This window comes from Pagrus pagrus (assembly GCF_965226575.1).
Source record: "Pagrus pagrus genome assembly, chromosome: 4".
In the NCBI taxonomy this organism is placed as follows: Eukaryota; Metazoa; Chordata; class Actinopteri; order Spariformes; family Sparidae; genus Pagrus; species Pagrus pagrus.
In genome coordinates, this window is record NC_140188.1 from 15,651,708 (window position 1) to 15,667,546 (window position 15,839).

The following is a 15,839-nucleotide window of genomic DNA, read 5'->3' on the forward strand; positions in this document are numbered from 1 at the left end:
AGAATGACAGTCTGCAAAAGATAGTGACCTTGGCAGATGCAGTCACAAAGCAAATGGCAGAAAGAAGAGGGGAAAATAATGATACTCCTTTTATAACACAAACAACTGAGAGGAGGAAACACCACGTCAGTAACACTGAAGAATTCAGCTCTTTGTCTGTAACACAGATTGAGAAACCAGCAATAAAAAACACTGGTGAAAATGGCCACAATAAGCTGCAAGAGGTAGATGGCAACAACATATTAAAAACTACACCTGCTCTACCCATGTTGTTTGCAATTCAGATCCAAAACACTAAGCAGGCAATAAATGAGGATTTTGACAAAAATGATCCAACTGGCACCACAGCATTTGCTGAGTCAGATACTCTGCCGGAAATACCACAAATGCAGGCTAATGATGTGCTTAACAATGCCTTTTCTGACATAGAGCATCATGCAGCAAAAACAACTGAAAAGCAAGATCCCTCCACACCACGGGGCACTTCGGATGACAACACTTTCCCTGTTGCACACATTAATTCCAGAAGTGACCTTCAGCTCCCCAATACCTCCTCACAGCAGTCTGCTGACCGGATAATGAATGTTACCTCCGATTTTCAGATAACAGAAAATAAAACTAGTGATTTTGTGTCTCTGCCACCAGCCGGTCTCATTGTGTCCACGGCAGTTACTGAATCAGCCCTGACCATGACTGAGCATGTGCAAGTTGTTATTGAAAAGTCATCTCAAGCTGCAAATGCTGAACGTACGGTACAGTCCAGTAATCATATTGAGTCTTTGTCACCTATAGAGCCTCCCACAACTCCGACCACTAGCAAACTCACCCCTGCTGTGAACAGAGAGAGTCTAGAGGAGCCTGAGCAGGAAATCTCTGTGCAGGCTATCGAACAAAGCCAACACGAGTTGCCTGGTATGATCCCAACACCTCGTGTCAGTGACCCTGGACAGGGCATCCAGGGTGGTTTGTTAAATGCTGCCCACAGAGCTGGTGGGGCACATGACTCTACACCTACCATGGTAGTAGACTGTTCATCATTCAAAGACATCAAAACAGCTGTCTCAACAAATTATTTCGAAGTCAAACATCCTCTACATGAGAGGACTCATACACATACACTAGATGGAGCAGACCAACATAATGTGCATGCATTACCTGAAAAGACCTCAATAAGTCAAGCGATACTTGGAGCTGTGACTGATTCTGTACCACCTACAGCGATCTCGCCTATAGACATTATTAATGAAACCAGCTGTAGGACAATTGGCTGTGCTAAGTCAGGCGGGACAACTGAAACAACAATTGGAGCAAGTGAGATTGATCATACCGCTCCAGAGAAAATGGATAAAACACAGGCTGGAAACACAGGAAAACATCATTTTAATTCAGCACACACAAAACCTGAAAATGGCAACTGTAGCACAGGCTGTCCTGAATCTGGAAAGGCTAGCCCACAGGCCACCAACCTCGCCTATTCACTGCTTTCACCTGCCAACAGTAAATCTGATCATGACCCTGCCAATGTTGATGGGACTGCTACAAAAAGTGCCAACAGTATGACCTACGAGACTTCAACAAAAACACTGAGAGCACTTGTTGAAACTAATCATCTGGAGAGAGGTGGGACACTTGAGCAAGGTCAGTTTGCAGAGAAATCAGCACAAAAACAATCTCACAGAGAGTCCTCTAAAGCTCAGGAGGCTATTGCAGCAGGGGTCACTTTGTCTGAACCTGAAGCAACTACTGCGCAGACAACTGTTGAGTCTAGTGAGCGGACACTGCTCACTGAAAACAACACCAAAACACAATTAAAGAGAGCCAAAGCTGAGATATTTGAAGCACAAAATGCCACCAGGTCAACACGTGCTGTGTCTGAAGGGGGGGCATCAATACAGGAGTCTGGGCGTAGGCTGTTACTGCCGGAGTCTGAATCAGAGCTGCCAAGGAGGAAACACAGGAGAAGGACCTCACCTCTTTATCTCTCTGGGTAATCATATTATGTGTCCTATTATTCTGGCATTATCTATTAATCATGCGTTAACAAATTAAAGAACCATACTGGTGATTTTGCACAAGATATCCTATTAAGTAGATAATCCATCACAGCAAACTGCTTTATTTCTTCCCTAAATTAATGCTGCCAGAATGTGATGCAGTGAAGAGCTGTTACAGTTCTGAAAACACTTCTATTCTGATGCATTTAGGCCTCTCCTTAATCTAATATCTGGGAGTCTGCGGCTTAAAAATATTGCAGTCATGCGGTGGTAGAGGATCAAACCTAGACAAGACAAACCATACTCACACAATGTGGCCTCTGCAATTCCTTAAAGTCTGTATACATAAGAATTTCAGTTTAATACATTTAAAAGTTAATACAATTATATACAAACATTTTTTGACGTTGTTTCTGAAGTTAGCTACTGAAGTAAGCATGCTAATTAGCTAGCCTCTGCCCCGAGCTCCCAGTCCGGGCAGCTAGCTGCACAGCTAACTGAGCTAACTAGCTAATGACAGCCACAACTAGAAGCAGTTAGAAGTTACTTTGGTAGTATGCTGCCTCCTATTGGTTTGGAGTATGAAATCGTGGCAAGTGGCAAAAATGTTACATATACTTTATACTTTAACTTTTTCATGCTTGTACTTTAATGGTTATCTAGCGTGTTGGTTTCTGACCAAATACCTGCAAAACATTCCTATTGATCTCAGGTGGACTTTGTGTAAATAGCTAAATCAGCTATTGTTAGCATGCTAACAGGCCAAAAGAAGATAGCAAACATTGTATACCTGCTAAACATCAGCATACTAGCATTGTCACTGTGAGCATTATGACATTAACATTTAGCTCAAAGCATCAGTTTGCATATGTCCAGCCTCACAGGGCTGCTAGCTGTGCCTGTAGACTGTTAAGTCTTGTTTCCATAGAAAAGGATGCTTTTTGGCAGCTCATCTAATTTGTCAGAAAATCCTTAAATGTGCCAACACTGATTTGGACCAGACTTCAAAAAGTTCCTGCTCAAGTTTGACACAATCCTTCACTGTGATGGATTATGCATCTCAAGTAAGTTTCAGCTCTCTGGAGTTCATATACAGCAAAATAGATGGAAATAAATTACTGCCTGGAAGGGAAATCAATCATGTCTATCTGCTAAAGCATATTCCTTCTGGCCATGGTTAATATGTTATTTGTAATGTACCATATGGCCTTAAACAAGCACAGTTACTGATGTAGTCCTTTATTTAAATGTGCATACCATTGTTGCCTGTCCTTTGCCAGTGTAACAGAAGTTTCCGATGACATGTGTGGCAGTGGGAACTACACAGCAGAGATGAGTCTGAACTCGGGGAGAGGTGTAGAGCCTGGTGATGCTGTTCCAGCCATGGGGAACCTCAGAGTGGTTATCAACCTGAAGACAAACAACAGTCGGATAAACCTTGAGGTCACCTCCTGTTGCCTGTCCCCAACGATCCAGCCTGACCTCACCAACTCCACCTGCTGCCTTTTCTCCAGGTACAAAGGAAAGGCTGAAATAAGGTGACTGGGAAGGGATTTTATTTGTGTTGAGTTCGCTGTGTTTTCATTTCAAGGTAAAGATTCTTGATTAAGCAAAAGACTATGAGGACACGCAGCTCTGAAAGTCTATTTTCCCTCAGTATTAAAACTAAAAATAGACGAAAAGAGTCAGCAAATGCAGCAGTCCGAAATGTACAGTACATTTTCTGATGAATCTGCTGCCAGTCTTTCATTGCAGTTTCTTTTTTTCTATTTCCTATGCTACCTAATAAGGTTGAAATTGCACTGACGTTGTCAAAATGAATGATAAAAATCTGCTGTTTGTTTTTTTGGGCATATTATAGGAATAGGGCCATGAATAATGCACATTTCAACCTCTGTAACTGCCTTAAAAAACCCCGCTAGACTTACAAAATGTGTTTACTGGAGAAACAGTGTAACTTCAATTCATATCAATCCAGGGAGTTGCAGGTCATTTTTTAAGAGCTGAATATTCTCCGCTCGGTACCAGAGGACTGCTATAAGTTTATGGTGTTATCTCTGTGAGGCAGCATCACTCAGATAGATGGAAATTCAGTGTACTGCTGTACTCTTAGAGAGGCAGCAGTATAAATACACCACCTCTAAAATATGGGAAAATGTGAATAGGCTGGCTGTTGACTTTTACTGTGCATCTCAAAAAATCTTGTAAAAAAGTGTGTACACCTGGGACAAATCTTTTTAATATGTATCTCTTCCAGGTAGAATGAAGAAAACCTTCAATGTCAGCCTTTAAGGTGCTATATGTAAGAATTTTGTTTAAAACATTCCAAAATTAACTACAATTATCAACAGAATATGAAGAAATTCCTTTTTCGATTTTGTTGAAGACGTATATGTCTTGTGTTGCAGGAATATTTTTTAAATATTTAAGTCAGCTCCAAGCCACATTGTACCTGAAGAGGTGATAGTCTAGTAGTAAAAGACACCAACACTACTCTGAGCTCCCAAACTGGGCAGACTCAACTAATATGACCACTAGCTGCATGGTTAACTGAGCTAACTAGCTAATAGCAGCTACAGTTAGAAGCAGTTAGCGGTTACTCTAATGATATGCTGCCCCCTGCTGGTTTGGAGTAAGAATTCTTACATACTGCACCTTTAAATCAGATGCTGAGTAAACTGGCCAAACACAGTTCTAGATAAAAATGCTGAATTTAAATACACATCTTCTTAAAGAGGTCATATTGTGCCTTTTGGGTTTTTGTCTTTCCGTTATTGTGTTATTTAAAGGTCTGCAAAGTGAAAAAGTCCACACCTAAGAAAACACTGCTGCTGCACAGCCTGGTTATGAGATGCCTGGTTATGAGTGGAGCCTTTACTTCTGTCACTATGTAACAGATGTTATATAAATATATGTATGTTTATATATATTTTATAAAATATACTCCAGTCAGTCAGCAGACATACAGTTGCTACTGTGATGTGGAGAAATTGCAAAATTAAAACATTATATTTGAAATAAAATATAGGCCTAGTTACAAAATTGTAATTTGACTCCACCACTCTGAAACGTCCTGCTCCAGTCTTGGTTTGTGAAGGTAGTTTGGTTTGTTCTGCCTGTGTTTCGGTATCAGAATTGGGCTCGAACATGTACAGTACGGTTGTACCGCAGCCATGGTTACCAGCTGTAGCAGTGTTATTTTAGATCACACTACCTTTGTCAGCATGACTCGTTCTACTCTGCCTCTGATTGGCTACATCCTGCCCGTTGAGTAATGCGCATGTGCAACTCTCACCAAAGACTGAACCTTCACTAAAACAAGATAAGAGTGTGAAAAGGGATGCTGCAGCGATGCACGGTATGAGAAAAATAATGTACTTTTTGAAAATTAAAGTATGTAAACTTATTCTACGAGGACCCGCAAATAAAAGTATGAACCTGAAAATTAGCATAATATGACCTCTTTAAGTTATTATCATGGACCATGAGTAATGAAACTAATCTGACTGTAGCACAAAGGGAAAGCTGACCTTTACCTAACCAGATTTCTTTTCTCTTAAGCTTCCAACCCAATTCAATACAAATTATTGATAGCTTGCTTGTTTATGGTTTTCCTGCTCTCGTGTTTATTGATTAAGACAGCTGTACTGAGGCTTTACCTGCAAGATATTCTCAGTTTGAAATTGTTTCTGAAAAATGTGACTGTTTCTCTCAAGGGAAAATGACTCTGCTAAGGTTATATACTGTGGTGTTTGTGTTGCTACCTCAGGTTAGCAGCAGAGCCAGCGGGGATCACGCTGCTGCCCAGTGCCCTGTCAACCAGGGCCAGCTTCACCATCAGTCTTTTTCAAATGATTAATTACTCAGTAGTGTACCTACACTGCGATCTCAGTGTCTGCCTGAGGAACCGCTCCGACTGTGAAAGGGTAAGACTGCAGCGAGTGCACGGTGTCATGAATGCGAGAGAATGAGCGGCTGAGAGTGATTTAAATTTAGTGACACAGGGTGTGACACTGTGAAAACAGGGGAGACAGATGAGAAGCGAGCAGGCTGATGTAAATGGGTTTGGGGGGGGGGGAGAAAAGAGACCAAGGTGAGTAAGGAAGAGGAGCAGAGGTGAGAGGAGATAAATGACTTTATGGTTGAATATGAAATGAAAACTAGGAGAGGAGGACGGATTGTTTTCCTGTATCAAAAGTGGAAAAAAGTGGGTGTAGTATGATGCCTAAATGTGAAGAGAGTGAGATGTTCTGACTAAGACCGAGGCCGACGGCCAAAGACATGCAGCCTAAAGCATCTGTCATGCCATTATGTGTGCTGAAGGTCGGATAAGGTCTTTGCTAAGTTTTCAGAATAACACTTGCAGAGCGGCAAAAGGATGCTGATACCAACTGCTGTCTCCTGCTGCTGTGGGAATGAGGCCCTTGATTTAATGGGAAAAAATGAATCATTTGACAAGCACATGGTGAAGGGCAGAGGTGAAACAGAGAATGAACTCTGGAGACTCATTCTGATGTCTGCCTTTGCAAAGCACGTCTACAGCTCTTGGGTGATGTCTCCTCATGTTTTCTAGTATACAGTGCTGCAGGGATGTACTTTTGTAGGCTAACCTGGAACTTAGCATCGCCCTGGTTCCCTTGGTAAAAAGCCTATGTGATTTTTGAATTGTATTTTGGATTATTGCCTCTGTGGCACAAGTTTATGATACTTGGACATTTTTTCAGCAAGATAATCTTCACAGAGGAAGACCATTTTTAAGATTTTTGAAGTAGAAGTAGCTAAAGTTAGTCCAAGGTTGACATTTGTACAAAACATGGCATATAAACCTGTTGCAACAGGAGGTGGAGGTGAAGGAGTTGGCGTTACGGGTGACCGAAATTTGAATACTGAATTAAAAGAAAAATGGCATTTTTTTTAAGGGACAGCTGAGGACATTTCTACCCATTTTTGTGTTGTCAAGCGGTTTTTGTTGTGACCAAAATCATGTAAACCTAAGCGTGAGCACAGTGTTGTGACAAGAGAGAAATAGAAAATCCAACCTAGACAAATGGGAAGTTGCACTATAACAAAAAAAAACGTTCAGTTTTGGCTTATATGTGGTTTTGCAGAAACGTACTTGGCTAGCATTTATTCTGGCGATTGGGTTGGTTGCATGACTTTAAAATCAACATTAAGCATCTTACTGCGCTATCATACGCACTTTACTATGAATTGATCAACCTATAGATGAAAAGCCTGTAAAGACGGACTAGTGAGTAGAGAAGTTTCTGTGTGCGGCGTAATGATGTTTAATGTCCCTGACAACCTCTGCAGTCTCATTTAGACGCTTGTTAGCAACCACCTTTTTTGACACCATAAACACTTTACAATTCACACGTGAGGTGCTGCCGTATATTATGTTGTGGAACAAAACATGAACATTTCTTGAGCTTGTGTTAACCACAGACTTTATTCAAGGCATCAAACCAAAAACCAGTGCAAAAAACCCATTGACTTCGAGACAAGGGAACCGGATGTGCAAAAATGCTGACTTATTTCTAGGTTTTTGGACTCATTCCTGTGGCACTCTGTTGCAAAGGTCTCTTAGACCAGCATGTTTTTCTAGCTGCAGATAATGATCAATTTCAACTCATACAAGTTCAAGTGTTTGCAATTGCTCTGTCACTATATGTGTGAAGTGTGAACTTGCCTGTTTTCAACATAACCCACTTCTGTGTGTTTCTATTGATCTTTTTTCCCCCTTGTTTTCTTAAAATCACGTTTCCCTCTTTGCACCCCTTCACATTTTCCTGAAACATTTCCACAAGAGCTATACATTATATTTCAGCTGCCTTGTTTGAACTGCTCCAGCTCAGTGGGGGCCGCATAGATTAAAAGAAAGAGTCGCTTTCAAGCTAAAATCCTATTTCCGACACTCTATTTGAAATAGATGCTTCTGCTCCTGCCTTTTTATCAGAATAAAAAAAAGACCACAAAGCAAAACATGGTTCAGACATTTTTATCAGAGAAATGCACCTTTATTATTTCAATTACTCTCTCTGTGCATTGTTCTGGGTAGTTTTGACGATAAACAGGAGCACCATCCTTCTTCCAAAAAGTTAATTACCCGTTGTCTTCTCTTTCATTTTTCACACTCACATGACACATATTCCCCTTGTCTTTTTATAGCAGTGTCTTCAGCAGAGGAGTGCGTTTCCCTTAGAGAGTCCAGATGCTGTTGTCACCAATCTCAGGAATCGCATATCCTTTGGCCCCATGGTAAAGGAAGAAGTGAAAAATTCTACCTCCCCAGAGGAGATAGGTAATTATTCACTGTGTCTTAAAACAGAAAACAATCAATTTGAGATAATACAGCAAACGTGGGAGATGCTGCAGGACAGGAAATGAGAGATGACCACGTCATTTATCTATAGCGTGTGAGGAAAAGAGCCATATAATTAAGTGGCTCTCTGTGTGCAAATATATGTGTCTCCACGGGTTTATCATGGAGAGCTCATCAGTGTGCAAAACACACAAACAATGAGCCCAGACTGGTTCTTCATCATGATTGCTTTGTACCTTCGAGCTGCTCCAAGCGTTGTGCTTTTTCTAAATGTAACAAAGTAATGAAACAGAAAGAAGCTCAAATCACGACTGTGGCCTCATGTCAGATTATTTATTTGGTTCATTTCTAGACCCGACAGAGCTGGATCTGGTCCTGGTCATTGTAAGCCTGGTCGTGGGCTCCTCTCTCGTCACAGTGATGTTGCTGCTGGTATGGCTGGCCTACCGTCGCCGGGCAATCTGGCCTCTCCACTCGGCGGCTCCTCCGCGAGCCTGCTGTGGCTGTCTGCGCCCAGGAGGTGACTTGATCCTACCGTGACCAAGGAGGAACCACTGCCAATTACACTGATCACGTCCTCACCAAAATAGCTGCCGACAATTACATTAGTCAACAGACAGAGGAGCAGTCAATCATATTAACTGTAGAGCAGAGGCGGCCGGTCATATCAGCCGGTATAGGCCAGACTAGACGATGAGGAGCAATCCAATTCACACCTCCTCTCATAGGTGACACAGCTGTTGCGGTCAAATTTCACACTTAACCATGAGCAGTCTATTATCATTCACTGAAAATAAACACCATATCCAAATAGAAAAAGCTGCTCTGATCTCTTTATTTTCCCTCGGTGGCAACAAATCAATACTCTTTCTATCCCTCTTTGGGATTGATAGCTCGTTAATATACTCGTTTAGAATAATATATGCATTCATGGCTTGACATTTGTATTGAGCCCCTGTGATAGACGGTTTAGGGACAATGTGTCTCATTGGGTGAAGAAAATTCAAGCAAATTTATTATTGAATGAAAACATAAAGAACCCTCTGCGGTGTTGGTTTTCTTCTTTTTAAATGTCCAATCAAAATGACTTATCATCTAGTTTCTTCACTAGTAATCTCCGCCAGACGTGAGGGGAATGCACCTGGTGGTCATGTTAGAGAATTCTTTCGTTGGCATTTTTACTTCAATGGCTTAAGAATTTAATTTTTCATCGCTGGTGTTCCAGAGCCTGCATATTGTCTTCCCTTTATTCCAGCACTCTCATGCATGCATGATGGCCACACAGCCTGCCCTGCGCTCTCTGTTCCCCACCCACATGCCCCCAGACACGCCTGGTGGAGATCTGCACTCGACTGAGTGCACTCTTCTACTCTTGATCTCTCTGTCAGGAAGAATTCTTGATCTTTGACTGAAATTCATGCTGCGAATCTCTGATCGTCCTCAATCATTACAGTGAAATAGTGTATAATGTATATATAGTATATAAAGGCTGTCTCTTTATAGCATTGTTTCTCACATCATACCTATACGGTATCTTCACCTATTTTTAAGTAATAGGGTAAAGCACATTATTCACTTATGGCAATGTCAACACTATGATTCTTCATCCCTCGCTATGTATGTAGGTGCACAGCTTTGCAGAGAGCTAAACACAATTTTAATAAAGGTTGAAGGCAGCAGTTGGTCTATGATGTTTTCACTGGCAGCGATTGTGAAACTGTGAAAATTTATTGGAAAACAAATTAAGTCATTACAAACAAGAAAACAATTATATTTCATAAACAAGAGTTAGAATGGAGATGCCAGTATTCATCAAAACTGGTGCGGTGTGCTTCAGGCAATTTGTCTCCCAATTTGTCTCCTATTTTCTGTCACCATTTCTGTTTACGACTACAACACTGTGAATGCCCTACAGGGGAAACCGAGTGAGCCGCCTGGCCACTATCCTCAGGTAAATATGGAAGAACTGGAACAACTGTGGAAACACTATTCTGCAAAAGACTAAGAACCCCGCTGATGGAGGAGGCAAAGCAGCTAAAGAGGGAGAGTGATCTAAACCAAGGAAAAACAAGAGTGAATGGACAGGCATTCACTCGATAGAGAGCACGGGTGTGCTCCCCGCTGAGCTGTGTTCCCCTTTACAAGCAGGGCTCAAGACGATTCAAACCCGGCGGTCTTTCTCCTTGATCAGTAAGGAACAAAAGTTGTTAATACAACCAGGTGTTTGCTTTGGACAGTAGCCAGGCTGCCAGCGGTAGCTGCTAAAGCTGTGTTTGTGACAACGGCAACAGTAATACCACAGGGAAAGGCTAGCAGGAGGGAATGTTGAAAAGCTATCTATTTCCACTTTAAATGAGTATCGTATGTCCTCCATCTCTATGGGTGGTCAGAACAGCATTACACACTTTTCCCTTCCTAACTCTCAGACACTTAAAAGTTTAAACCCTAACTGTCAAATTAGTCAATTTTGTCTCATATTAGGATAAACAAAGTATCTCCACAAGAGTGTCCTGAAATGAATAGTGACATATTTTACATCAACAGTTACCCCAGTGTAGCTTCACCAGTCCAATGTATTAATGGCCACACATAATAAAGATGTCTTTTGAAGTTGTGTTTTTGCTCTCATGGTTTCTTCAGCTGACGTCCTGAAACCTACAACAAAATCTCTCAGTCACTGTTTCTCTCAAGCTAGTGTCCATTGGTAGGCAGTCTGAAACCTGTCAGCACAACAGAAGTCTGCTGAAAAGAAATAAAAATAACTAAAAATGCATCACCAATGTCCATGTAGGGGACATCAACAACATTTTACAAATACTTGAAACAAATTAAAGACAATTACTGTGTGCACCACTTGGTCTAAATGTAGAATAGCATAATTTTAAAGCTGTATGTTCTTCCTCTGCAGCCATGTTGCTTCTGACCCCTAAAGCTACTGTCACAGCACCACACAGCATTTCCCACAACTAGGCTGTGGTCCTGTTACATTCTGCATTCAATGAAGACCTTACAGACAAGGTGATACGATTCCTAACCAAACATTTCAAGTATCTTCTCATATCAAACTTTTGAACACCTTTATTTAATCATGTTTTAATGACTTTATTAAATGAAATAATCATGAATTTATGACAAAACAAACACAATAAACATCTCAATGAAACTGTCTCTGAGACAGTTACACCCAGCATTAATTTAACAGTTATTTAGGACATTGTATTAGCAACACATTAGCCTTAGACAGCTAGAATAATGGCTAGCTTGGTTATCAGTAAACTATTCACAGAAAAACTACTGAAAGATAACACATTAACGGGGAAGAGATGCTTTTCATTATTTGCTGTTAAAGATCTGACAAAAGGCCTGATGTTACAATGTGAGCTCAACTGCCATAAACCTGTGCCAGCAAGCAAAGGATGCGTCTAGCAACATACTGTTGAACTGAAACTAACTTAAATGATCCAGAGATGTTTTGCCTCATCACCATATAAAATGAGTCCGCACAGCAGGGAAAGCTTATCAGAAAAAAATATATATCGGGGGAAATCAAAGCAGACACTTCTGTATATGAACCAGGGTTTCAAATGTTTATAAATTAGACGATGCGCAGTTCAAAGAAGAATATATTACCATATTACACTTTTCTAACTCTCACAAGTGAATCCTAGACATCATGTGCCTCTGGTGATCATATTAACCATTTCTCTGCTCTTGCTCACTTACCTTGCATGTAAACAGTTCTGCTAGAATACAAGTAGAAAGACATCTGCATAAGATAAGGATTTCATTAAGAAATGTTCAGTGCTCTTGAGGGATACACAGGAACCAATTAATGCTCTAGTCTGGAACACCCAGCTAACAAACCCCAGCATTTATCAAACTACCCGCTCACCTCACTGCTCCCCACTCTTTGATCCTGTTTAGTTATGCTTAGCACTTTCTGTGCTCACTGAATATGGACGCTGGAGTTAAGCTTGTTAGTTATTAGAGGACATGGGGGGGCAAGAGAAAAGCCTTTGGCTCCAGTCCGTCAGCTCACCCAGCATGGTGGAGCCTGCTAATGTGATTGGCTGAGCTGCGAGATGTGGGTTCCATCAATGAAGACAGACTTCTCCCCTCAGGTAGCCTATCAGGAATCTGATCACGAGCGCCTGGTTTTCATTGGAACATCAATCCATGAGTCTGTCCTAAATAATAGTGTGAGTTAGTGAAGCGTGAAACTATGGCTGTCAGTGAATGTTAAATTCATCTATTAGCGTGCCTGCATACATATAGCGAGAGAGTCGAAAGGTTGGGGTGCATGGGCGGAAATTGTGTTTAAATGAGTTCTGCGATACAAAAACACACACACACACACACACACATATATATATATATACTGTATATATATATATATACAGTATATATCAACAGTGTGTGCATTGTAGCAATGATGCTGCTTCTGATATATCAGCTCAATAAAATGATGTTAGCCCATCTTAATGATCCTGTATTAGCATTCTGCGGAATAATTAATCTGTAATCATATTAAGCCTCATGATAATGAGTGAGCAGCATTTTCCATTGCGGATGTTTGCAGACATAAACTTCAGGCCGTGCTGAATGCAAGTCATCCCCACAGATGTGCATCCTCTCGCAGCCCTGCAGGGTGAGGCAGCAGTTTTAAAAGCATCAGGGAGGGGAAAATCCTATTGAAGCGGGATTATTAACTCTAACCATCTCTTTTACAAATGAAAGCCTGAACAAAGAGCCACCTCAGAGCAAAGAAAAGAAAGATAAGACTGAAGAATCCCGACCTGTAGCCGCTCCCTCATGAGACGCACGTCACCAAAATCGTAATGAATCACATTTACATTTACAGTTTATAACAGGCAGAAACCATGAGAGATAAGCATGCTCAATGAAAGTGAGTTTATGGTGGAGATTTACATCATGGTCTCAGCAGGAGCTATATTGAATCTAAATGTGCTATAGAAACCCCAAGGGAGATGACCTAAATATTTATATGACTGCCCAACCGACTAGCGGCCCAGAGGAACAATTTATATAAATACGTTTGTCCGTGTCTATAAATGTATGAGTTTATCAACGAAACACCTCATCGCGAGATAAATTTGGCCGTAAAGGGGCCGGAGTGGTGGTAAAGTATAACTGACGGGCCCATAAAACAGAACAGCAGGTGGGAGTAAAAAGGAAGGTGGTAGAGGACATCTTTGTTTCCTCATCTTCTTGAATGTGCCTCCTAATACCATAATCCTCTCACATAAGCCATGCAGTTTGAATCTTTTCTCTCAAATAACACCCTGCTTTAATGATGTAGAAAGAAGAAAAAAAGAGATCCAGGTCAAACGGGAAATCAAGGTGGAAGGCAGAAAATGTCTTGGCACATTGGGAGCTGAGGGACAGTTCACACATCACAGGAAAGACGCAGCTTGCAGCAATGCTACATTTTGCGATTCATCTTAAATAATTATTGCGTAATTCACAGTGTGCTTGCGAGGCTGAAAATGACATCCGATTTAACGTAAAATGGTCTTTTTGCGAACACAAAGACAGCGAGTGTAATCCAAATGTAATAATTCCTTCCTTGTGTCTGTTGAAAGCAAAAAGCCTCTAACAGAAATCAGTGAAAAAAGCTTTTGATCTTTTGTTTTCTCTCTGTGTGTCTCGAGGAAACCAGCCACGCAGACTTTACATGATTAATATAAGAGAAAAAAGGGAAAAGATAACGGAGAATAAAAGAAAGATAGTTTACCTCATGATGAATTCTTGAGCTTTGCCAACAAAGTTTGAAAGTAAATTCTCACTTTAAGCCAACCAAGTTAACATAAGTTGTTTGAATGAATGAGATTATTATAAGTCTTCTTTTATCATTTTAACTCTTTTGTTGTTGCCACAAAAGATTTTGTGTCCGTTGATTGAAACTGCCTGGTAACCGCAAAGTATGAGTTCAAATTGGTATGAAAATGAAAAGGAGAAACCAACTGGCATACAAATCAGTGGCGAGTACATCTATCTCAGAAAATAATCAGCTGAAAAGAACTGCGGACACAAAACTGAATAACAATAAACCCTAAAGTAATAGCTCAACATTTTGGGGAAATATCCGTTTACTTGATCAGTTGATTGAGCAGATCGATGCCGCTCTCATGTCTGTGAAGGAAATATGAGAGACAGAGGTTAATACAACCCCAAGCATCAATTCAAAGAACTTTATTTGTCCCAAGTGGGGCAAATATACCAAGCAGAGCACACAAACTTATTCACATGTTATATCTCATTTGTTTAATCCATACAAAAAACGTATGTGTTAAAACGCATGTTGGCTTACCCTCATATTCGTACCCTAACCCTAACCAATCTCACTCCTCCTGCCTTAACTGAACCAAACATACCAATGAAGGCATGTCAACACTGTGACTCAGAGGGAGAGTGGTTGTCCATCATTCGGAGGGTAGGTGGTTGAATCCCCAACAACTGCAGTATACATGTCAAAGTGCCCTTAGGCAAAACTGTGAATCCCAAAGTGCCCCCGGCGGCTCTTTTATCAGTGTGTGAGTATGAATGGTTGTTAAGCCTGATGAGCAGGTGGCAACTTGCATGGTAGCCCCTGACACCAGTGTATGAATGTGTGTGTGAATGGGTGGATGCTGACGTACATAAATACAGTCCAATTATCATTTACTAGCCAATCAGAAGCAGAGTAGGACAGGTCATGACTTGAAAAAAAATGCATATGAGAGGGACTATTAGAACGGGAAATAACTGCACCTGGCGCCATAGATCTGCATCCAACCACACTTAAAGCTTCAGAGCTTTATAGGTGCTAGTGGACAGAACCACGCAAGCTGTTTCCAGATTTCATCTACTTTCATTTTAAAATCCAGATAATATTTCACCAGTCTGGTGGCTCAATCTTCTCATCTAGGAACTTGATAGGAAAGCGAATAAGCGCAATTCCCAAAATGTCAGACCTATTTCTTTTTAATGAGCTTGAAAGTGAAGACTGTTTTATAAAGTAAGCAGGACACAACAAGCCTTTTTTTCATGTATTATCTTTCAGCTAGTGTTTGTCTTCTCATACATAAATTTGAAATTTGGTTACACAGACATTGCTTTTCAGAGCAACTGAGTGGCAGCGTCTGGGACGTCCACACACACACACACACACACACACACACACACACACACACACACACACACACACACACACACACACTCTCTCTCTATCCAGACCCTGCTGCTGTACAGAATTGCCTTATTCTCAATCCCAAACTGCCGACCACTGAGCTGTCTCTTCTGGAGCTGCTGGAGGTTAAGCGCCTTGTTAAAGTGCAGTTTGATAGAAGTGGATGGGTCATTAGGTAGTTCATTTACTGTGTAAACACACCCAAATTACAGTGGGCATATACATCATACCAACTGTCATAACATATCATACTCTCGTTGCTGAATCAAGATGCAAATTTCTAACGAATTATTTTGTTTTCCTTCCAGGCGTCAGGTGAAAGAGGTGAAAGGTG

The 15,839-nt window shown here is 41.0% G+C and overlaps 1 protein-coding gene across 3 annotated transcripts; it reads left to right on the top strand.

Annotated features, from left to right (window-relative positions):
• The first annotated feature begins 1,066 nt into the window (after window positions 1-1,066).
• Window positions 1,067-9,935, top strand: LOC311255572 (uromodulin-like 1). 3 transcript variants are annotated; one of them, XM_084350149.1, is made up of 5 exons: window positions 1,067-1,987; window positions 3,275-3,532; window positions 5,764-5,920; window positions 8,163-8,295; window positions 8,669-9,935. In XM_084350149.1, the coding sequence occupies exons 1-5, from the start codon at window positions 1,341-1,343 to the stop codon at window positions 8,854-8,856; spliced, it is 1,383 nt and encodes a 460-aa protein (XP_084206275.1). In that variant the 5' UTR covers window positions 1,067-1,340; the 3' UTR covers window positions 8,857-9,935. The 3 variants fall into 3 exon arrangements, with proteins under 3 accessions (XP_084206275.1, XP_084206276.1, XP_084206277.1); XM_084350150.1 differs by having other exon boundaries at window positions 3,275-3,508; XM_084350151.1 differs by lacking the exon at window positions 1,067-1,987 and adding an exon at window positions 3,002-3,058.
• The last annotated feature ends 5,904 nt before the right edge of the window (window positions 9,936-15,839 follow it).